Source organism: Podarcis cretensis (assembly GCF_951804945.1).
Source record: "Podarcis cretensis genome assembly, chromosome: 5".
NCBI classification, from domain to species: Eukaryota; Metazoa; Chordata; class Lepidosauria; order Squamata; family Lacertidae; genus Podarcis; species Podarcis cretensis.
The window spans coordinates 95,018,443-95,041,146 of record NC_137174.1 but is presented as its reverse complement, the minus strand read 5'-3'; the positions used below and the strand labels follow the sequence as shown (position 1 = coordinate 95,041,146).

The 22,704-nt window shown below is 49.4% G+C and overlaps 2 protein-coding genes across 3 annotated transcripts; one reads left to right on the top strand and one right to left on the bottom strand.

The window, feature by feature from the left end:
- Positions 1 to 209: 209 nt before the first annotated feature.
- Positions 210 to 12,824, top strand: THPO (thrombopoietin). 2 transcript variants are annotated; one of them, XM_079978324.1, is made up of 6 exons: positions 210 to 335; positions 2,331 to 2,991; positions 4,571 to 4,701; positions 6,075 to 6,161; positions 9,774 to 9,938; positions 11,434 to 12,824. In XM_079978324.1, the coding sequence occupies exons 2-6, from the start codon at positions 2,979 to 2,981 to the stop codon at positions 11,650 to 11,652; spliced, it is 615 nt and encodes a 204-aa protein (XP_079834450.1). In that variant the 5' UTR covers positions 210 to 335; positions 2,331 to 2,978; the 3' UTR covers positions 11,653 to 12,824. The 2 variants fall into 2 exon arrangements, with proteins under 2 accessions (XP_079834450.1, XP_079834451.1); XM_079978325.1 differs by lacking the exons at positions 210 to 335; positions 2,331 to 2,991 and adding an exon at positions 4,341 to 4,358.
- A 1,746-nt stretch (positions 12,825 to 14,570) lies between these two features.
- POLR2H (RNA polymerase II, I and III subunit H) lies at positions 14,571 to 20,943 on the bottom strand. Its single transcript, XM_079978343.1, has 5 exons — positions 20,765 to 20,943; positions 18,469 to 18,552; positions 17,749 to 17,842; positions 15,737 to 15,820; positions 14,571 to 15,182 (listed from the first exon to the last, which is right to left on the bottom strand). Exons 1-5 carry the CDS (start codon positions 20,835 to 20,837, stop codon positions 15,065 to 15,067), a joined length of 453 nt encoding a protein of 150 aa, XP_079834469.1. The 5' UTR covers positions 20,838 to 20,943; the 3' UTR covers positions 14,571 to 15,064.
- Positions 20,944 to 22,704: the final 1,761 nt, after the last annotated feature.

The window sequence follows — 22,704 nt, the reverse complement described above, 5'->3', positions numbered from 1 at the left end:
TGCGCCAGTGGTGCTTTAAATGTTTGGGGTGGGTGTGACCTTCCTTCCCGCATGCACCCCACTGCAAGATGTGACTCCTGTCACGTCCCTACCCGGACAGGAGCCCATCCACTGTACTGCGTGTGCCACGAGGAGGTGGTTGACCTCCCTTATCTCTCACCGCCCACTCCTGAGCGGGTGCCGGCTGCAGCTGGGACAACTTTGCAGCTCTCTCCCAGTTCCCGGGCAAACCATGGGAGAGACGGGGGTGGGGGGGGGGTGGCCCAAGTCCCTTCCGGCTCTCACGGTGGCCGATCTCACAGGCCTGGGGCACATGAGAGCGGAGACCTACCAAGGTAAGCATGGAAGTAGCTCTCTAGCAGGGTGGCTCCTGAGAGGCAGCAGGAGCAGAGAGGGGGTTGTTTGCTTGGCTTGTCAAACAGGCACTTGCTATGGAACAGGGCAGGCCTCTGACGGGAAGCACAGTTTGCGTTGCGGACTGCGTGCCACAGGCAGGCCGAGCCGGAGGACAAGAAATTCCGCCGGGAATTCCAAATACGCAGGGCATGCCAGAGGCCGGGTGGAAGGCCCCTAGCTCAGTGGCAGAGCAGCTGCTTCTCATGCAGAAGGTCGCAGGTGCCTGGCATCTCCAGATAGGGCTGAGAATGTCCCCTGCCTAAGGTGACCAGCTGCCAATATTGCATTGCATTGCATTGCATTGCATTGCATTGCATTGCATTGCATTGCACTGCACTGCACTGCACTGCACTGCACTTATACCCCACCTTTCCCCCCCAAGGAGCAGAAGGTAGTGCACATGGTTCTCCCCTTCCTCATTTAAGGACAGACGGAAGAAACCACTCCTTCACCCAGGGACCTCACTCCCACCAACCTACCTGGCTTGAAAAGGAGGATTAGACTAATTTATGAAGGAGGCGGCTGTTGACGACTGCAGTCATACCTTGGTTTTTCAACTTCCTAAAATGTTCGAAAATGAAGGCACGGCTTCTGATTGGCTGCAGGAGCTTTCAGCTGCATTGGGCGTTTGGGTTCCAAAGAACATTTGCAAACTGGAACGATCACTTCTGAGTTTGAGGCATTCAGGAGACAAAACTTTCGAGTTGCAAGGCATTTGAGCACCAAGGTACGACTGTACAAGCCAGGATGACTGTGCTCTGCCTCCACAGTCGAAGGCAGCGGTGCTTCTGAATACCAGTTGCTGGAGAAACCGCAGGAGGAGAGAGTTGCTCTTCTGTTTGGGTTCAACTGGCTGGCCACTGTGAGAACAGGATGCTGGATCAGATAAGCCATTGGCTGGATCCAGCAGGATCTTCTTCTGTTCTTAAAAATGTGGTCGAAAGGTCTACCCCCATCAATGCAGCCTATGGCTGGTGGGTATCCAAAGCTGTTCAGAGCTCCAGGAGAATTGCACTTTTCCCTGTGAAAGTCATCATGTCTGTGTCTATCTGATAGCTCAGTCTGGAGAGAACATGAGATGGGAACCCTAACCTCAGGGTCGTGCGTTTGAGCCCCACATGAGGCAAAAGATTCCTGCATGGCAGTGGGTTGGGCTAGATGACACGGGATCCCTTCCAAATTTATGATTCCATGATTTGTGACCCACCCTGGGACCTCATGGTGCAAGGAGACTCAGGAATCAAAATGATGATGATGATGATACAAGACTGGGTGGACTCAGGATAAGGCAGCTTTCTGGGTTGCTACGATACGATAATCTTTATTGTCATTGTCCCATACAGAACAACGAAATTGGAAAAATCTACATCAGACATTCAAAAACCAACAAGCCTGCTATCCCAGCCTGGTTAGCCCCCTAAAAACTCTGATACCCCATAATTAAATATAGTATACTCCCATAGAGACTACCTTACACTGCGTTTAAAACCAAAATCACATTTGGATAGAAACTGTTTCTCAGGCGGCTAGTCCTAGTCTTTATAACCCTGGACCTTCTTCCAGAAGGCAGAAGCTGAAAGAGATCATTTCCGGGGTGCGCACTATCCTGCACTATCTCTGCAGCTTCACCTGGAAGCATAGATTTGATCCAAGGTGGGAAGAGTGCACCCAATTATTCTCTCTGCAGTCTTTACAACCCTGGACAGAATTGTTTTTCCCCCTGACCGTGCAGCTCCCAAACCACACACACAGACCATAATTTAAGATACTCTCAACAGTACAATGGTAAAATGCCATCAACAGGTCCTTTGAGAGATTGTTTTTCCAGAGGATTCTCAGAAAATATAACCTCTGCTGTGCTCTCTTCATCAGGTCCTTGCTGTTTTCTCCCCAGGTTAAGTCATCTCTCAACTCCTTTCTCTCTTTTTCACAAGGTCTTTTGGAACAGATGCATCCAGACTAGGGGAAACTTGACGGATGCCAGGCTCATCATCGCAAGGCCATGTGAGCCCAGCTCCAGGTTTTGTAGTGCTCACCAGAACCCCCCAATTTCACCGACTGCGGCAAGCAGGCGCGGCAGGACTGTGCACCTGGCTCTGAAGTGCGAGGAACGGCCACGGTAGAGAATGAGCCTCTTAATCTCGAAGCCGTGGGTTCAAGCCCCACGCTGGGCAAAAGATTCCTGCACTGCAGGGGGTTGGACTGGGGTCCCTTCCGACTCTACGATTCTGTGAAACTCTCGCACCAGGGATCCAGCTGGCCAGCCAGCCGGCCTTGTCATTCCTTGCCTCCTCCGTCAGCCAAGGAGGAAATGTCTGGAAGTGGGAAGTCTTCCTGAAGGCTCGGGCTTGCTGCTCGGAAGCCATTGACCAGAGGTCACCAGCAGCTTCACAACAGGAAGCTGCACGGCACTGGCTCGGAGGTGCCGGCAGCTACGCAGAAAGCCCGTTGGAGCCCCCTTGGCCTGCCCTCGTGGCTGTGGCACCGTTCAAGGCACCGTCCATGGAAGCCAGGCGGGAGCTAGGAGGCAGCCGCTGTTCCCTGGCAGGAAGATGCTGTGACAAGGAGGCTGCCAGCTGGGCATGGAGCTGAACCGTGAGTGCTGGGCTCGCCCCAAGGGGTCTCGGAAGACACAGGCAGGACCCCTGGGGAGACTGGCCTATGGGTCAGCCGCACACCCTTCTCTGCTGGAAGCCCTCCTTCTCCCCAGTCCTAAATGGCTGGAGGGAAAGGCACTCTGTGCATGGGCTGGAGCGAGGGGTCTGACTGGCAGGCCGGGCTGAGTCTCAGGGGCTGTGCCTTCAGTGCAGAGCATCCTGAGGAGGAGAGGGGGTTGACCTAGATGGCCCTCAGGGTCCCTTCCAACTCTACCATTCTATCCAGGACTTCCTCTCCACTATGGATTTCCCCAAGGACAAGTCTTGCTGTTACACACAGCAGCGCCTCTCTAAAAAGCAGGGTGGTGCTCCCTGCCCCCAGAAATGTTGCTTAATTGTATGCAGATGCATGTTCATTTGACTAGTTCCTTAATTGACAAATGGTCATGTGGGTCATTGACTAACAGTACAACCCTGCAGAATTTGGTGCAGAATTTGGTGGGGCTTACTCGTGAGTGGCTACAAGATTGCAGCGTAAGATTTAGTTCATTGGGTGATGTCTTTTTAATTAGCAGAGGAAAGAACTTGGATCCTGTTTTGTTTTCATGAAGCTCAGTTCAGGCCAGCGGTGAAAATTCTGGAGAAGTAATAACGAAACTGAAATTGTTATTTCCAGCATCGGGGTGGGTGGAGAGTGCTGTGCCTAAAACCTTAACCCTCTCCTCTAGGTGACCTTTCCCTCCACCTCAGATTATGAGGTCTGCTTAAGGTTTCTCTGTGTTGAGGGCCGGGCTCTCTGCACATGCTCAGAGGCACTTCTGCAGCCTCACATGTTCAGCTGCTAAACCTTGGTGTGTGCACAACGCACCATTTCAGAACTGAAGCCAGGTTATCTCAGCTTCGGATACAGCAAATATTAATACAATACTGGAAGGTGTTTGAACAGGAAGGAGAAGGCACCCACCCCTTTGTACATAGAACCAATGTCTGAAATCCAGTTTCACCGTCATCCTGGTCCTCTATTCATATGCAGAACATTTTCCTTCTGGGTGTGTGTGCACATACAATCTCTGTGTGTAGGAAGCAGAGGTATTTGTTATGTCATCTGCCTGATAGTTCAGCTTCGGAAAGGCAATTTTAACTGGGAAATGGACTGGCAAGGGAATTGCGGAGTCTGTGGACAGCTCCTTTGCCCACAAACTCACCCTAATTCAGCCTCCCATTACCTGGGGCAGAGGGTTTCCTGTCCCACCTATCTTTCTCATCATTATTCATCACATTTACATCTCAGCTTTTCCATGGTTCTCAATATGGCACCCGTGGTTTCCTGTCCTCCTCATTCAATGCCCACAACAACCCTGTGAGGTAGGTTGACCTGAGAGGAAAGCCCAGTGTTAAATGAGGAGGGGGAGAACCTCTTTGAGGAGGGAGGGAGGGAGGGAGGGAGGGAGAAAGGAAGGAAGGAAGGAGGGAGGGAGGGAGGGAGGTCTAGGGAGCCTACCTGCCAAGCTGATTCAGAGGGTACCAAACATTTGGCCATCTATCCTTTTGTATCTCCTCCCTCAAACCTCCCTTAGGGCTCCTCCTTCTCCTCACTGTATTCTTGCTCTGTTTGGACCTGTTCGAGATGAGTCCCACCAGGCTGGTTTGTGACAGGAGGCTAATCCAGAAGTACATCACCGAAGCCATGGACTTGGAGGACAAAGTGGTAAGCAATGCTGTTTCACTTCACCCGGGCAGATCGGGGCCTTGGCATGTTTTGCTGGCTTCCACAGTCTTTCCTTAAGGTTGCACCACTCACTGAGTGGGTGGCATGTGGTGGGTGGCCCAGAATAATACTCAGAGCCATCCAAGACATTTTGAGTCGGACCCCAAAATGGGGCCTCCTTTCACCCTGCCAGAAAAGAAGGGGTGAGGGCAGATCTACATCAGGAACGAGGGAGAGAGATTGATGCTGCGACCTGCTGCCTGGTGAATCTGCCGCCTGAGGCAGTTGCCTCACCTTGCCTCACGGGCGGGCTGGCCCTGATAATACTGCTCAGCTGCAAGGAAGGACACCTTTTGTTTATTTAGATGAACCTTCCTCAGTCTACTGCAGGGTTTCCTAAACTTGGGTCTCCAGCTGATTTTGGACTTCAACTCCTATTATCCCTAGCTAGCAGAACCAGTGGTCAGAGATGATGGGAATTGTAGTCCAAAACCAGCCAAGTTTGGGAAACCCTAGTTTAGTGCTTCCCAAATGTTTTGGACCACAACTCCCATCAGCCCCAGCCAGCTCAGTAGAATTTTTAACCACACAGCACAGCTTTGGGGCAGCCACTATTTCCTGTAGTTGTGTGAATAAAATGCAGGGAGGAAACCATGTGTCTACAATAGTGGCCAAAATTGTGGAAACCTTTTGGAGAAAGTGTATTTCTGAGGTTTGATGGCTCATAACACCACTTTTTTTTTTTTTTTTGAGGCAATACGATAAAATTATACAGTGGTACCTCGGTTTAAGAACTTAATTTGTTCCTGAGGTCCGTTCTTAACCTGAAACTGTTCTTAACCTGAAGCACCACTTTAGCTAATGGGGCCTCCTGCTGTTGCTGCCCGATTTCTGTTCTCATCCTGAAGCAAAGTTCTTAACCCGAGGTACTATTTCTGGGTTAGCGGAGTCTGTAACCTGAAGCGTCTGTAACCTGAAGTACCACTGTATATCAATGGAAAGATAATTTAATGAAGAATGTAATGTTCGGTTATCTGTATTCTATCAAAAGTTATAGCCAAATAACCAGCAAGAGGAGTGTTTAGACAGCCAATCAGATGTCACCTTGTTTTGACAATGATGGCTCATAACACCACTTTTTTTGGAGTAAAACCATAAAATTATATATCAATTATATATCAATATCTACAGCCCCAAACCATGTTCTTTTGGGTACCCATGAAGTTTGGCCGTAATTGCTTTGCACCTCATTTGTGGGGTGTGACTTGTTGGGGGCCAGGTGCCAGGTGGTTGCATTTGCTCTGTGCATTTGGCCATTCCTGCCAACTGGCCTGGTTGCTTCTCCTTTCAGGGGTTTTCTGTCCTTTCCACAGAGCCAGTGCGAGGAACTCCCCTTCCTTCAGCAGCCTGTGCAGCTGCCCCTGGTCGGGTTCAGCCTCCGAGAGTGGATGGCAAAGACAGTGAGTATGTAAAAATGGGTCAAGGGCTGGGGCCTGGGCTTGTTGAGCTGTGACAGCTTTAATCCAAATGCTACAAGCATTTGACCTAAAATAAGATGCCATGGCAGGCTGGAGGGCTCACACTCAGGTTTCTAGCCGGCCATGGCATCTTCTAGGATGAGAGGCCAGTGTGGTGTAGCGGTTAAGAGCAGTAGACTTGTAATCTGGTGAATTGGGTTCGCGTCTCCGCTCCGCCACATCCAGCTGCTGGGTGACCTTGGGCTAGTCACACTTCTTTGAAGTCTCTCAGCCCCACTCAAGCGAACCATGGGCTGCGAGTGGCAGCGTGGTGTAGTGGTGGACTCGTAATCTGGTGAACCGGGTTCGCTTCCCCGCTCCTCCACATGCAGCTGCTGGGTGACCTTGGGCTAGTCACACTTCTCTGAAGTCTCCCAGCCCCACTCACCTCACAGAGTGTTTGTTGTGGGGGAGGAAGGGAAAGGAGAATGTCAGCCGCTTTGAGACTCCTTAGGGTAGTGATAAAGCGGGATATCAAATCCAAACTCCTCCTCCTCCTTCAAGAAATGTGTGTTTTGTAGCGCTCTGGAATTTTCCCATGATGCACCCACTGTGTGCAAGGAACAGTCACCTCTTCGTACCCTGTATTTTGCTCACCTATCCCCATGTGGCTGGTAAGATACAACAGAACACATTCTGGGGTGTTTTGTTTTTCCTTTAAAAAAAGCATAAGTCTTTATTGTTCTAAGGTTTTGTGTAGAAAGCCGTTGTGCTCTTCCAGCACAGAGCCTCAGGAAGGGCTGGTTCTGGTCCAGTCTCAGAAAGCACCACACCCTGCCTCCCTCTGGGTGGGAGCATCAGTCTCCTGCTGCCACTCGTGGGTGGGTGGGAGGATGTCACATGGCCATAGGCAGATGCAAGAGATGTTCCCCTTTTCCTCGGGCGTCTCCTGCTGACCGAAGCCAGCCTTTCTTCTTCCACAGCTGCCCACACCGTGTCCTCTGGCTATTGGCGTCAGAAGGAGAACAGAAGTTGGGTGACAGCTTTTCACTGTGCCAGAGGCTGCCCCCACTTTAACCAAATACTCTGGTTGTATTCAGGTGTTACTCCAAACTGGGGCTGGCCGTTGGGCAGAGTGGAAGCAACAGCAGTGACATGTTATCAGGGGCTCGCAGCTGGCCTTGCATCCATTAAACTGTTGGAAAACTAGCCCCCTCGGGAGAGGCTGGCCCCTCTCCCAGGCTCCCGGGGCTTGTGATCTGCTCTGGCTGGCATCCTCGCAGTCCAGGAAGATCTTGATAGGCGACATCTCCCAGCGTGGAAGATGCACACCCCCTTCTTCCTTGCATACCAGCAGGAGAAAGAAGATAGTCAGAAAGTCTACATCTCTACGGTTTATTTCTGTCTGTACATCTGTACAAAAACATGGTTGTTAACCAGGACAGGACAGGACAGGATCCCATCTCCAGGATCAAAGAAACTAATGAAGGTTCAGCTTCAAGGCCCCTAATTCCAGGGGGGCCCAGAACAGGGCGTAGCCAGGTGGGCAGGGGAGGGCAGCCGCCTCCCCCAAATCAAGTAAATAAATAAATAAAAAATACTTAACTAAAACTAGAAATAATCAGAATAGCTGGAATTGAAATGCTCACCGAGGTCGCCTGGATGATGCTGTGGTGCATTCTAGCGACACGACTGAACGACAGGCGTGGTTTCTGTGAACTGACCAATCGTGTCGCAGGTAGCTTGGTTCTGGAACAGGACAGGGGGCTGTCCTGCCCACCCACCCCCCAACATAAATCCTGGCTATGCCCATGCCCCAGAAATGACTTCAGTCCACATTGCTTTTTTAAAAAATGGGTCTATGATGCACCATAGACGCGGGTGGCACTGTGGGTTAAACCACAGAGCCTAGGACTTGCCAATCAGAAGTCGGCGGTTCGAATCCCCGCGATGGGGTGAGCTCCCGTTTCTCGGTCCCTGCTCCTGCCAACCTAGCAGTTCAAAAGCACGTCAAAGTGCAGGTAGATAAATAGGTACCGCTCCGGCAGGAAGGTAAACAGCATTTCCGTGCGCTGCTCTGGTTCACCAGAAGCAGCTTAGTCATGCTGGCCACATGACCCGGAAGCTGTACGCCGGCTCCCTCAACCAATAAAGCGAGATGAGCGCCGCAACCCCAGAGTCGGCCATGACTGGACCTAATGGTCAGGGGTCCCTTTACCTTTACCACCATGCATATAACGTTTCCTTAATTTTCACCCCCTCACAACTCGAAAACCACAAGGCATAGGAAATATTTATTCACTGTGTTGACTTTGACTTGTGAGACAACCCAGTACAGCAACTTTAATCAAAATCTGGGATGTGGTAGTTATTATTATTATCATTTTAAAAAGTGATCTGTTGTGGAACAACCCCATTGAAGAAGGTAACAGGGTTTACCCCAAGGGTAGGCAACCTAAGGCCCGTGGGCCGGATGCGGCCCAATCGCCTTCTCAATCCGGCCCGCGGATGGTCCGGGAATCAGCGTGTTTTTACATGAGTAGAATGTGTCCTTTTATTTAAAATGCATCTCTGGGTTATTTGTGGGTCATAGGAATTTGTTCATATTGTTCCCCAAAATATAGTCCAGCCCACCTCATGGTCTGAGGGACAGTGGACCGGCCCGCAGCTGAAAAAGGTTGCTGACCCCAAGCTTACCCAGACCTCGTTGCTAGTTGCTCAAGCTTCAGGACCCCCCCAAATGTAGATCTGCCACAGTCTAGGATACTCCATTCTGCACAGACCCTGCAACAGCCCCCCCCCTATTGTGCAGCCACAGATGCTTGGTCCTCATTGGGTTGCCTCCTTCCTAAGGGTGCCTTTCCATTTCCATTTAATCTAATCTGACTCCTGCAAGGCAACACCACCCTCTTGTGGTACTGCTTTGATTACACCAGAAGAAGCACACGGAAAAGGAGTTTACTCTCACTCACCCTTATCCCGCCACCAATCCCCGGGCTCTGAGTTCCTGAGCTGGTTCCTTTGCGTCCAGCCAGTCCATGACATACTAGGACCTGGGAGAGCAGAGTTTGAATCTCCCATCCTTACGTATCTCACAGTTTTGCTGCGAGGATTAACAACAACAACAACAACAACAACAACAACAACAACAACAACAACAATTTATTTATACCCCACCCATCTGGCTGGGTTTCTCCAGCCACTCTGGGCGTGTTAAAAACACGATAAAACATCAAACATAAAAAACGTCCATAAACAGGGCTGCTTTCAGATGTCCTCTAAAAGTCAGGTAGTTGTTTATTTCTTTGACATCTGATGGGAGGGTGTTTCACAGGGCAGGTGCCACTACCAAGAAGGCCCTTTGCCTGGTTCCCTGCAACCTCACTTCTCATAGGGAGGGAACCTCCAGAAGGCCCTCGGCGCTGGACCTCAGTGTGCGTGCTGAACAATGGAGGTGGAGATGCTCCTTCAGGTATACTGGGCCACAGGCAGGGAGAAGTATGGACACCACCTTCAGAGCTATGGAGCAAAGCTGAGATAGGACCACAACAACCAACCAATAAATAAGAAATGTCAGAATCACCCAACGACTGCCCCTCTCTCTTACTCTTTCAGAACCAAGACAAAGGGCAAGAAACCCTCCGTGATCTGGCTGACTTGGTGGATGGCACAGCAGCCGCCCAAGACCAGCTGAGCCGGGGCTGCGCGTTGCCACTGCTCCAGCAGCTTTATGAGAAAGCCAGCTCTTTCCTCCTGCAGCTCCGAAACTTTGGGTGGCAGGTGAGAGGCCAAAGGGGGCTTCCCCAGGATGATGATGATGATTTATTAAATTTGTATACTGACCTTCATCCGTAGATCTCAGGGCGGTTCACAACATGAAATACAAAATAAAAACACAAAATACATGATAAAAACAAGAACAAAAAACACGAACCAATAAACCTCTCTCCTCCCCGCCCCCAAACACATTTAAAAGTCAGCCAAGGCCTAGTTGAAGAAGAATGTTTTCCCCAGGTGCCTAAAGGTGTATAATGAATGTGCTAGCCGAACCTCCTTGGGAGAGCATTCCACAAGCGGGGAGGCACTGCAGAAAATAGTTACAACTATGGGATTTGCTTCCGCAAGGTGTAGTGATGGCCACTAACTTGGAAGGCTTTAACAGAGGATTAGACAAATCCATGGGGAATAATATCTGCAATGCCCTCTGACTATGTACTGTTGGAGGCAGTAGGTCTCTGAATGCTAGTTACTGGAAATCACAAACAGCGAAAGTTGTTGTTGCACCCAGGCATGGCTCTGCTTTGCTGACCTCGATTGCAGGGATGGAGGGGGGACGCACTTGCAGCCCTTCAGATGTTTCTGGGCTGTGCCCGGGGGGCCTGTCTCCTTGAGCGCAGTTTGGGGGGGGGGGCTGCAGGGCATCATGAGCTGTTGCGTCCTTCTTATCCAGCCTCCATCTGGTGCATGTCTGTTGCATCCTTCTCAGCTGCCCTCCAGGGAAAAAACAATGCTGTCCAAGGTTGTAAAGACTGCGGAGAGAATAATTGGGTGCATTCTTCCCACCTTGGATCAAATCTATGCTTCCAGGTGCTATAAGAAAGCTGCAGAGATAGTGCAGGATAGTGCACACCCCGGAAATGATCTCTTTCAGCTTCTGCCTTCTGGAAGAAGGTACAGAATTATAAAGACTAGGACTAGCCGCCTGAGAAACAGTTTCTATCCAAATGCGATTTTGGTTTCAAACGCAGTGTAAGGAGTCTCTATGGGAGTATACTATATTTATTGTATATTGTATTTTTTAAAATGGGGAATCGGAGTTTTTAGGGGGCTGAACAGGTTGGGATAGCAGGCTTGTTGGTTTTGAATGTCTTATGTCAGAAATGTACTTGGAGCCAGTGAAGATCCTTCAGGACCAGTGTTATAAGGTCCCGGCATTTGTTCCCGGTCACCAGTCTAGCTGCCACATTCTGGCTTAGTTGTAGTTTCAGAATCACCTTCAAAGGTAGCCCCACGTAGAGAGCATTGCAGTAGTCCAAGCAGGATATATCCAGAGCATGTACCACTCTGGCGAGACAGTATGCAACTATTCCTCAGAAGGCTTGATTTCCAGGACCTTTTATCACCCTGCACTCAAGATTTATTTATTTCATAAAATTTATGCTTGATTGTTGTTTTTTAAAAAATTCAAAGCAGTTTACCAAAAATTAATGTTTTTTCACTGTGGCCGTTAGCCCTGGCAGGCACCCCCACACTTGCCTTTCTTTTCTCATTCTAGGAACAGAATCCAACCGCACAGCCCGAGAGCAGCTCCCAGTTAATTCCTGAAAGAAACCTTAGGACAATCTTTGGGACCTACAAACAGCTTGTGCGGGGAAAGCTCCACTTCCTCTTCCATGACTTGTGGAAAGACTTCTGCAATGCGGAAGATCAACAGAGGGCTGCCAGCCCTGCAGCCCTGCAACCTCCCAGTCTGACCACCTCCAGGGGCCACTGAAAGACCCCCCCATGGGCTGCTGGCCGGATCCTTCAAGGGAGAGAAGCACAGGACGAGTAGTAGGCCCTCTGGTGGCCAGGTGTGGAAGAGCAAGCCTGGCCAAGCCCTCAAAGCACAGGGGTCAGGGGGAAAAAACACACACCCAAGGAAGGAGGAGACCCTCATCATGAAGGCTTGCTCTAGCAGCCTGCAGAAGTGTTTCCAGAGCTGAGCGATCCCAGCTAGGTTACTGGAAAGGCCTGGCTGCCAGCCACGATGGCGACATCCTATTGTCAGAGGCAGCACACCTTTCAGCTGCAGGGGATCACCAGGGGGAGAGAGTGTGGCTGCACTCAGGTCTTGCTTGCAAACTTCCCAGAGGCACCGGACTGGGAAGTGTCCTGATTTTCCAGGGAAAAGTCCTGAAAAGACAGAAGACAGATCCCGGAATGTCCCACTTTCCCTTTGGACATCCCTATTTTCATCAGAGAAACGGTGGAGGAGATAGAACAGGATTCCCCATTTTTACCCGGAAAATGCTGGAGGACACCCCTTTTTTCATTGGAGAAACGTCGGGAGGATGTGCTGTAATGAATGGATACTGGACCGACAGTCTCAGGCAGCAGCCAAGCTCCTCACATGATCTTGTACTCTTGGAGCCATTCATTGCCTTGCTTGGGAAAGGGGCTGAGATTTTAGGAACTCTCCCTGCCATGTACTCTGTGGAAGGCCAGTGGGGCAAATGGCCATTGCTCAGCATCTTGAGAGAAAGGATAGGAGCTCTTTCTTCTCTTAGAGACCCTGATGGATGCTTGGACTCTTCCTCAGTATCAGGGCTTCCAGCTGCAAGGCACACACTGAACCGAAAACACTAAGAATCCCTCTCCAGGACTTCCCCCATCTGGATGAAATATGCCAGGGACATTGGAGGCAGGTCTGGCCCCAAGCCTCCACATTATTCCCACATGGCTTTGAACAGGGTCCACCGGAGAAATTGGACCACAATGGGTGCCCCCACCTCCTGCAATTCCACACACAGAAGCTGACAGAGGTCTCTTGCTTTGATCTTCGAGATGGGATCCTGTCCTGTCCTGTCTTGTGCTGGTCAACGGCCTAGTTTAATGGATGCGAGGCCAGCTGCGAGCCCCTGATAACATGTCACTGCTGTTGCTTCCACTCTGCCCAACGGCCAGCCCCAGTTTGGAGTAACACCTGAATACAACCAGAGTATTTGGTTAAAGTGGGGGCAGCCTCTGGCACACTGAAAAGCTGTCACCCAACTTCTGTTCTTCTTCTGACACCAATAGCCAGAGGACACGGTGTGGGCAGCTGTGGAACAAGAAAGGCTGGCTTCGGTCAGCAGGAGACGCCCGAGGAAAAGGGGAACATCTTTTGCACCTGCCTATGGCCATGTGACATCCTCCCACCCACCCACGAGTGGCAGCAGGAGACTGATGCTCCCACCCAGAGGGAGGCAGGGTGTGGTGCTTTCTGAGACTGGACCAGAACCAGCCCTTCCTGAGGCTCTGTGCTGGAAGAGCACAACGGCTTTCTACACAAAACCTTAGAACAATAAAGACTTATGCTTTTTTTAAAGAAAAAAAAAAAACACCCCAGAATGTGTTCCGTTGTATCTTACCAGCCACATGGGGATAGGTGAGCAAAATACAGGGTACGAAGAGGTGACTGTTCCTTGCACACAGTGGGTGCATCATGGGAAAATCCCAGAGCACTACAAAACACACGTTGCTTGAAGGAGGAGGAGTTTGGACTTGATATCCCGCTTTCTCACTACCCGAAGGAGTCTCAAAGCGGCTGACAATCTCCTTTCCCTTCCTGCCCCACAACAAACACTCTGTGAGGTGAGTGGGGCTGAGAGACTTCAGAGAAGTGTGACTAGCCCAAGGTCACCCAGCAGCTGCAGGTGGAGGAGCGGGGAAGCGAACCCGGTTCACCGGATTACGAGTCCACCGCTCTTAACCACTACACCACGCTGCCACTCGCAGCCCATGGTTCGCTTGTTTTGGCACAGTAGGCTGGGCTTCCTCAGATGTTTCGGACTACAACTCCCATCTGATGGGAACTGTAGCCCAAAGCAGCCGGAGAGGCACAAGGCTGCAGAAAGCTTACCCAAGGCCTCTTCCAAAGTGAGGTTTCTTTGAATGAATGCTTTTGTTGGGCTCATTATCAGGGAGGGCAGCGTCATGTGTGCAAGCATATGGCCTGGGCACAAAACTGGTTAAGAACCACTGAAAAATTCAGCCGTAAGGATCCCCTTGAAGTGGAAAAGAACTCCAGGTAAAGTGCAAGGAGGGCTCTGCACGTACAGTAAAAAATAGGGTTGAGTCAGTGTTTCCAAGGACTGTGGCTGAACGGGAGATACTGGAGCAATCGGTTAACAGAGGCTGGTTGGCTAGAGGGTGAAACAGCCAGTATGACATATATTTTGCCTACATAGAGCGTCCTAATGGAAAGCTTTCATGCACTCTTTGAACTCTGTCTGGTAGTGCACTGCTGAATAAAGTATGAATTTGGTGTACTCGAACCCACAAGGGAATCTCCTATTACACCACAAAAGCCAGAATCCTGGTCCTAGTCCAGAATCTTGTCATTCCCCCTTTTCCTGTGTGACATTATCAGGCCAGCTTTCTCTTCATCTGCCTCGCTCTCTGTCCTTCTGCCCAGGAAGGCCATGTCTCCTTTGCTATTTGAGATGAAACTTGGCCAGGATTGCAGTATTTGGAGTGGGGGGTGGTGAGGAAGAATCCAGATCCTGAACATTAGGAATATATATATGACAAATCAAAAGGTCTCCAAAAGCAAACAGATAAGTAAATTCAATCTGCAGAATATGGATTTCAGACTGCAGTCTTGCAAGCTTGTTATTCTCAAATGCTTGGGCAGTGAACTTTCTAGCGTATATACAACAGCCAAATATATATATTAATATAAAAGCTACGTTTAATTAAGGTAAGAAACTGAGGTCAAACAGAGGCTCCCTCCTTTTCCCCAGGCCCCCAGCGAAGACGGCCATCCCCAACCCAGCTTATGATGGCAACGCTGGTTCTCACAGAACTGTCTCCTTACCACAATCACCTGTGTAATAAAAATGAGAGTTTATCATAGGCACAGAGTAAATCTGTAGCCCTTTCAACATCTTTGTTGTAGGGGATGTTCTCAGTCGGCTGGCACTCTGCCTGCTGCAACCAAGGGGACATTTGGGATACATTTTCACACTGCAGTCCTGGCGGAATCCGAAGAAAGATGATCTTCCTTGAGGCTTGGCTGGGGGGGATGTGAGGAGGAGGAGGAGCTGGGGAGAGATGCTTCTTTTAACACCCCCCCCATGCCAGCAATATTCCCTCCATATGCTTGGGAGGCAGCAAATGCCCACACTGAGTCCAAGCTGCTGCCACAACAACTCCCAAGGCAGTTAGAAGGCCAGTTTCTTCATCAGGAGATAAACCCTGGAGTCTACTTCAAAGCCATGCAGGTTGTTGGCATCTCCCTGGAGTCTCATCAGCAGCCCACCGTAGGACACGTAGGCAGAGCTAGAGGAGGAAGGGTGGGCCAGAGAAAGGTGTGAGAAGCAGGAAGGGAGACCACGGCAGCCACAGGGGCTTAAAACAACCCCAGCGGTATCATGCAACACTTAAACTATGGACCTCACTCCCACAAGAGGCTGCATGTCTGCGTCCCCATCCTGCCCCCAGTTCTGCTGGATGCCCTTCTCGGCCCTCACTTTCCATGGCTGGTGCTCAATGGGTCTGGTAGGGTGGAAGGCAGGGAGCTCAGCAGCAGGTGGCGCCAGAGGCAATGACAGGACACACCACTGCCTGCCTGGCTGTAAGTTAGATGCTAGGAAAGTGGGGCTGGCTGAGGGCATATTACTGGTGGGGTGGTGCTCCATCGGCTCTAAAGGACAGGCATCCAATAGCCTGGGAAAGTCTTCACTCCCCACCGCTCCCAATCCAGTCACTTAACTCCTTTCATATCGAGCATCTCAAAGAGCTATACTCCACGCTCAGAGAGCTTGTGAGAAGTTTATTATGTACCTATTCGTTTCCAACTAGCCCTTTTTGCAAATAGGAGGGGGAAAACTTACAGGCGTGTGGCGGCCTCTGTGGATGTCTCGTCTCCCTCAATCCTGTACACCTTCCCATACATCACATACTCAAACTGGTCTGCCCTGGAGCCAAAAGGAACAGTGGAAGAGAACAGTGGCCATCACATCACTTCAAGTTCTACCAACATACACATAAAAGATCTGTGTATCTGTTTCACCTGCATCACAAGTTTTAAACAGTGCAGATCACAGAGCCTGCGGATTTCCTCTTTCTAAATCCACTTGCAGCCTGGGGAACAATAAGTTCAGATGCCTTCACCAGATGTCCCGCATGTCATATCAGAGATGGGCAAACTCTGACCCTCCCAAGTTTTGTTGGACCCCAACTCCCATCAGCCTCAACCAGCATAGTCAATGGCCAGGGATGGTAGGCATCATAGGCCAAACACAAGTGTGGGACCGCAGATATCCCATCCTTGGGCTGTACGGTATAGCGGCTAGAGTGCTGGACTAAATCTAAGGAAACCTGGTTTCAAATCTGCCTTCCAACATAGGTGCCCTTGGTAGAGTCTCTCTTTCTCTGCCCCACCCACCTCACTGGGTTGTTGCGAGGATCAGTGTGCAGAGAACAGAGAAACCCCCCCCCCCCAATAGAATTCCTTGGAGGAAAGGCAGGAAATAAATACAAAATACATACAGGGTAACAAAGGCAAACAAAATATTGTGCAGCAAGTCTGCAGCAGACAGCACCCCTTTTATAGCTCTTTCCTCTCTGGCTCAGCCCAGGAGGACTTAAGATAAGCAGGAAGAACTGAAGAGGGAGCTCATGAGAGGCATGGCTTAGGGAGTGCCAAGCAGACAGACAGATACCCTGTGCATGAGGAGCAAACTGCAGAGGATGAAATAGGGGTGGGGAACCTAATTCAGCTCAAGGGCTTGCACTTCATCCTGTGCAACCTATGAGGGGCCAGAGGAAGAAGTGGGTGGAGCAAGGCATGCAAATCTTTCTCTCTGTCTCTCAATCCTGCATCCAGACGGGCAAAGGGCATCATCAGAGTTCAAAGAGACATTCCACTGAGGCAAAAATACCTGTGGTGCAAAGCAGAGCCAGAGAAGGGTGCAGCCAGGAGAGAGCTCCAAGAATCAGACAGAGAGACCTGGCTGGCCACATTTAGCCCCTGGGCTTCAGATCCCCGTCCCTTGGATTAGGCATAGAACCATTGTGTTTTCACTTCAAATAAGGACACACTTTGGGTCTCTACACTGCCCATGCTTGCGCCCTGGAGAAGTCACTTTTGTGCTGCTGACACAAAAATGATGAGGAGATTTCACCCCTCCCATATCCAAGAATCTCCTGACGAGTCTGCTGATTCTCCAGAGAGGAGGAGCAGTGTTTTGCTTTCTACTTATTCAGCTCCAGCACCAAGTCAGTCAGTCAGTTAGTGTGTCAGAGAGAGAGAGAGACTGAGTGTTAGAGATCGTGTGTAGAGATAAGGTTGCTGCTAAGAGCAGCTGCAGACACTCAGTGTAGCATTCATTTATGCTTAGGCCTATTTAGCTCTGTATATAGTTTTGTATTATAGTTGTAGTTATAGAATAAAAGAAGATATTCTACAGAGCTGCTCTCCGAGTCGTGTATACACTGCCAGACTCTGCTATACTCTGCTGTGCGACGACTGTATTGTGGAAGTGAATCCAGTGCTCACAACTCTAAGCTGTGAGTCCACAGCACTTTGACCTGTTCCTGTGTAAAAGGTGGTCTCTGGAAGTGCTACCCAGCTCGCCTAGCCCAGTCGGGGTTGAAGTGCATGAGTCCAGTTGGTGACACTGGCTCAAGGGCGATGCTGACAGACACAGCGGTTTGACTTCACCCTGGGAGGCACACTTCATTGTCTCTCAAGCCAGACAGATACCATCTAGTGTAGGTTTTGGAGGCACTACAAAAAGAAGCTAGTTTTCGACCTTGCAGAAGGCTGAAAGGAAGGGCACCCAACCACAGGACTCTCCTTGGCTAGTCCTCTGTTTGCCATCCTCTGCCCCCCCCCCATTACCTGGATGGCCTGTCATCAGTTGGGTTATATTCTCCATCATCCAAGGTCCCGTCTTCATACAAGGTGCTGGCGATCACAAGGCGGAATTTGTCACCTGAAATGCACAGGAAAACAAAAATAAGACAGCGAGGAGTCTTTTCACTACTGCTAATGTTTGTGAGATTCATGTCGCAATGCATTTGTCTAGCTCAGTGGTGTCAAAACTTTTTCAAAGAGGGCCAGATTTGATGAAGTGAAGGGCCATGAGGGCCAACCAAATTGCTGACCTTTTTTCAGGACTGAAGTTGTTGAGTTTTTTAAAAGGATTTTACCCTAGGAAATAAACTGCCACAGGGGCCGGATTAAACCAACCAGCAGGCCAGATTAGGCCCCCCAAACGGACTTTGGACATGCCTGGTCTAGCTTCATACATCACAGATTTGGCAGCTGAATTTCCAGGAAAAAATGTCATGTGTTTCAAGAGATATGGGTGCATTCAAACAATGGGCGAGGGGGAAATCTTTGCATGTGGCAAGTGTGCAATGTGAATGCGTAAGTGTGATGAGTGTTTGTGATTATGGGATGGCCATGCCTGCTTTTGCTATGGACACATCCACTGCTGGCATGTAATGTTGGGATGGGTGGGTGTGCAGGAAAAATGATCCATGTGCTAAAAAAGTTTTAACTAGCTCTGGGTCAAAGAAACACTGTCAGGCAAGCCCCCTGACTGCACTCACTTACCAAGATCGACAGGGTAGATCTGTATGTTCACATCCAGGATCAAATCCATCTTGAAAGACTCACTCTCACAATGCAGGCGGGAGACTGGAGGGAGACAAATCTGGGTGTCAAGTTATTAGGGGATAGAGGCATAGAAGGCAGACCCCACCTCCACTTCTGCTGGAATGCCAAGTCACTCCAGACTCACTTTTGTGAAGCCAGGGAGAAGGGTGAAGAGTTGCGCATTTAAATACAGAATATCTGTTGAAACCTTGGCTCACAGATCAAAGACAAAGGGACCTAAAGCGCAGTGGCGTAGCGTGGGTTGTCAGCACCCGGGGCAAGGCAAGTAATTTGCACCCCCTAACCCGTGGATTTGCGCCCCCTAACCAGTGGATTTGCGCCCCCTAACCCTAACCCCCAGATGTTGCGCCTGGTGCGGCCGGCCCCCCCTGCACCCCCCACGCTACGCCACTGCTAAAGCGGTAAGGTTTTTAAGCCAAGATCTGAAGGGATTTTGAAATGGAGGGTCACCAAAGTGAGACAAGCGGTGATTTGAACCTGGGTCTCTCAATTTGTAATCAGAAGCTCTCACCACAACACCAGGGCCGCATTCTCTCTTGTTGCCATGGTTATTAGCATCTGAACTGTTAGGAGATCCTTCCCCATCACTTTTGCTTCATAAATTCAAGCCCTACTGCACCTGTAGACTTAGTAAACTTAGGCATTGTATTAGTAATAGTAGAAATAGCACTATTACTACTAATAGAAGCAATAATCACCACTATAGACGTACCCTTGCACTACAGCACACCGGAAGACTTTGTTTATTTAATTAATTAATTAATTAATTAATTAATTAAGGCAGAGATAAAATTAGTGACTTGACTCTAACTGTTAAAGAGTGTTGGACTAGTATGTAGCTGCACTGGATTTTAAATTGTTTATATACACATACGAAATGGCTTTTATTTCCAAACTGATTTGAGATTGTATTTAATATATGACGTATCTACAAAGCACCTTTTCTATGTCTCAGAGAGATTTGCAAACAGTTAAAACAGTTTTTAAAAAGCAATTCCAAAAACGCCTGAAGAGAAGTTTTACCCTAAGGCGAAGAGGGGCTTCTGTGCCCATTCAATAGAAATAATTAAATACAAAAATAAATAGAATGCTGGGGGGGGGGGTAATTCAGATTTGAATTCCCCGTCAACCATAAAGCTCAGAGCTGCTATCACAACCCACCAAACTCGCCTCACAGGGAAGTTTGCAAGGCTAAAAGGGGAGGGGGGAACTGGGGGTGAGGGGAAGGGAGAGAAATAAACCTAGTACACTCCACCTCAAGAGCCTTGGAGGGGAAAAAGAAAGGGTACACTGCACATATAAATGCAGGAAGCCTGCAACTTAGGTATATTTAACTTGTGTGTGTTCAGCTGTACCCAAGGCAAAAAAAAATTTAAAGGAGGGGGGCAATCCTACCCGCCATTGCACCCATTGGGTTTCGGCTATAAATGCCTTTGGCTTTGGGTGCGATCCATCACACACACATTGCTTACGCTGTGGGCTTACTGTAAATAATAATAATAATATTTTATTTGTACTCCGCCCTCCCCGGGCTCAGGGCGGCTAACATCATAAAAATGTTGTTTAGTCGTTTAGTCGTGTCCGACTCTTCGTGACCCCATGGACCAGAGAACGCCAGGCACTCCTGTCCTCCACTGCCCCCCGCAGCTTGGTCAGACTCATGCTGGTAACCTCGAAAACACTATCCAACCATCTCGTCCTCTGTCGCCCCCTTCTCCTTGTGCCCTCCATCTTTCCCAACATCAGGGTCTTCTCCAGGGAGTCTTCTCTTCTCATGAGGTGGCCAAAGTACTGGAGCCTCAGCTTCAGGATCTGTCCTTCCAGTGACCACTCAGGGCTGATTTTCTTAAAAATGGAGAGGTTTGATCTTCTTGCAGTCCATGGGACTCTCAAGAGTCTCCTCCAGCACCATAATTCAAAAGCATCAATTCTTTGGCGATCAGCCTTCTTTATGGTCCAGCTCTCACTTCCATACATCACTACTGGGAAAACCATAGCTTTAACTATACGATCATAAAAATAACTCAGTATAAATCGACCAGCCTACATGCAGGCGGGTAGGGAAGCAAGGATGAGGTTCCGTGTCCAGCAGCAAGGTGGGCAGACAGAAACGGGGAAGGATAGGACCACGGGAAGAATGAAAGGGGTACCTCCAAAGGTCATCCATCCCACCCTCCGCAGGAAAAGTACCACCGTGGCCCCCGAGGTTGGAAAACGAGCGCCTGCCTCTCACCCCTGTCGAACTTCTTGCCCTCGGGGTCGATGTCCTTCACGTCGAAGATGTCCTCGAAGAGGATGCCGGCCATGGCAACGCGGGAGGAGCGGCCGGAGCTGGGGGCTCCCGACCTGCTATAGCCACGCGCGCGCTCGCGGTGCGCATGGAGCGCCGCTCTCCTCCCTTCGCTTCCGGCGCGGGCGCCTGGCGATGACGTCAGCAGCCTGAGGCTCAGGCGGACATGCTGGAAGAGGGCAGAGGGGCGGGGTGGCGGGGAAAGGGCGGCAGAGACTGGAAGGAGAAAGAGGGCGAGAATGGCGGGAAGGGGGGGGCGTCCCTCAGCTGCGCACGCGCACAAGTCTGCTTTGAAGCCCGAAAGAGGTCAAAAAAGATCCCGACCTTTAAATCTGCAATAAAGGGAAGGAGTAATAAATACAGTATATATTTGTGTGTGTAGAGTATACGTATATTTATCCGTGTATGTATATCACCCTGTTTTAAATGCATTCTATCTCATTTATGTATTTTATTTTTCATCCTGCGTTTACTTTTTTTAAAAAAACCTTTAACTTACATAAATTTAATTATTACGGTGCACCGTGTGGTTATTTTATTTTATTTATTAAATTTCCACGCCGCCCTTTGTCTGAGGATTAGAGGGCGGTTTACGATATATATATAGTGTTTTAAATGCTGCCATTGAATATTCAACGATGCATACGAGTGTTTGAGAATTATTAACTGCCTATTAATTAAAGTATTTCCTTTACATTGCCTGGAGTGCATTGGCAGCTGCTCTTTTAAATAATTTCAGTTATCGAGCCAATGGTATTGTGGGAGTTGAGTGGTTTCTTCCTCTCTTGTGTTGCTGCAACTTTTCCCATTCCATCTGCACAGGATTGGACCAGTTCTGGCTTCCAAGATTTTATCCACCTATTTTATTAGCATCATAACAGACAGAAATGCCACTACTCAGAGTGGCAACTTCTTTGTAGTTGGTCATTTTTTACAATTAAGAGTAATAATAATATGTACCCCACACTTCAGCGGGGGGGGGGGGGGGAGGCTCCTAAAGAAGTTTACAAATCTATAGTAGCTCACCAGGGGACCTGATGAGCTTCCTGGTCTTGCTTCCAGGCAGCAATTGCCCTTAGCAAGCTGCAATGTGCGGCTGGTATTCTTTCTCAGGGCTGGCCCTATGATGAGGCAAGTGAGGCAGCTGCCTCAGGTGGCAGATACTGAGGAGTGGGGAGGGAACAGAGCAGTGAGAGCCACGTGGCCTGCTTTGTACCCCCTGTGCCAACCTGCTGCCCTCAAGTGCACTGCAAGAAATTGTCCTTTCACCAGAGCTAGAGTATGATTCAGCTGCCAGTCCAGTTGGTTTCTGTATGCACCTTGGTGGAGGGTGCCATCATGCCTCAGGCAGCAAAAGTTACTGAGCTGGCCCTGGTTTTTCTTCATCAGAGCAACACCCTTGGGGAGACCTTTTCTTCCAAACACATCCAAGTATCGCTTGTATATTTGCACAGCCAAGCCAGTAAATAAAGCTGCTGAATTATTTCAGGTAGGACTGCTGGGCTCTTGGCTTGTGTAGTGCTACCACAAACCCAACTGGTGAAGCTTTACCCATCACTGAATCTGCATGCGGGCAGAAGCATCACCTGTTGAATTTCTTCCACCTCGATGCTGCAGCTTAAATGTCATAATAATAATAATAATAATAATAATAATAATTTTATTTATACCCTGCCCTCCCCGGTTCAAAAACCGGGCTCAGGGAGGCTAACAACAAATTTAAAACACTTTAAAACAATTATAAAAGCAGCATAAAATACAGTATAAAAACATGAATAACAATAAAAATCAAAAAATCAATTAGATAATCCCCAGGGCTAGCTAGCTGAATTGGTCCTACTTGGGCCAGTGAGGAGGCCAGGGGAGAATTAGCTGTGGGGTCT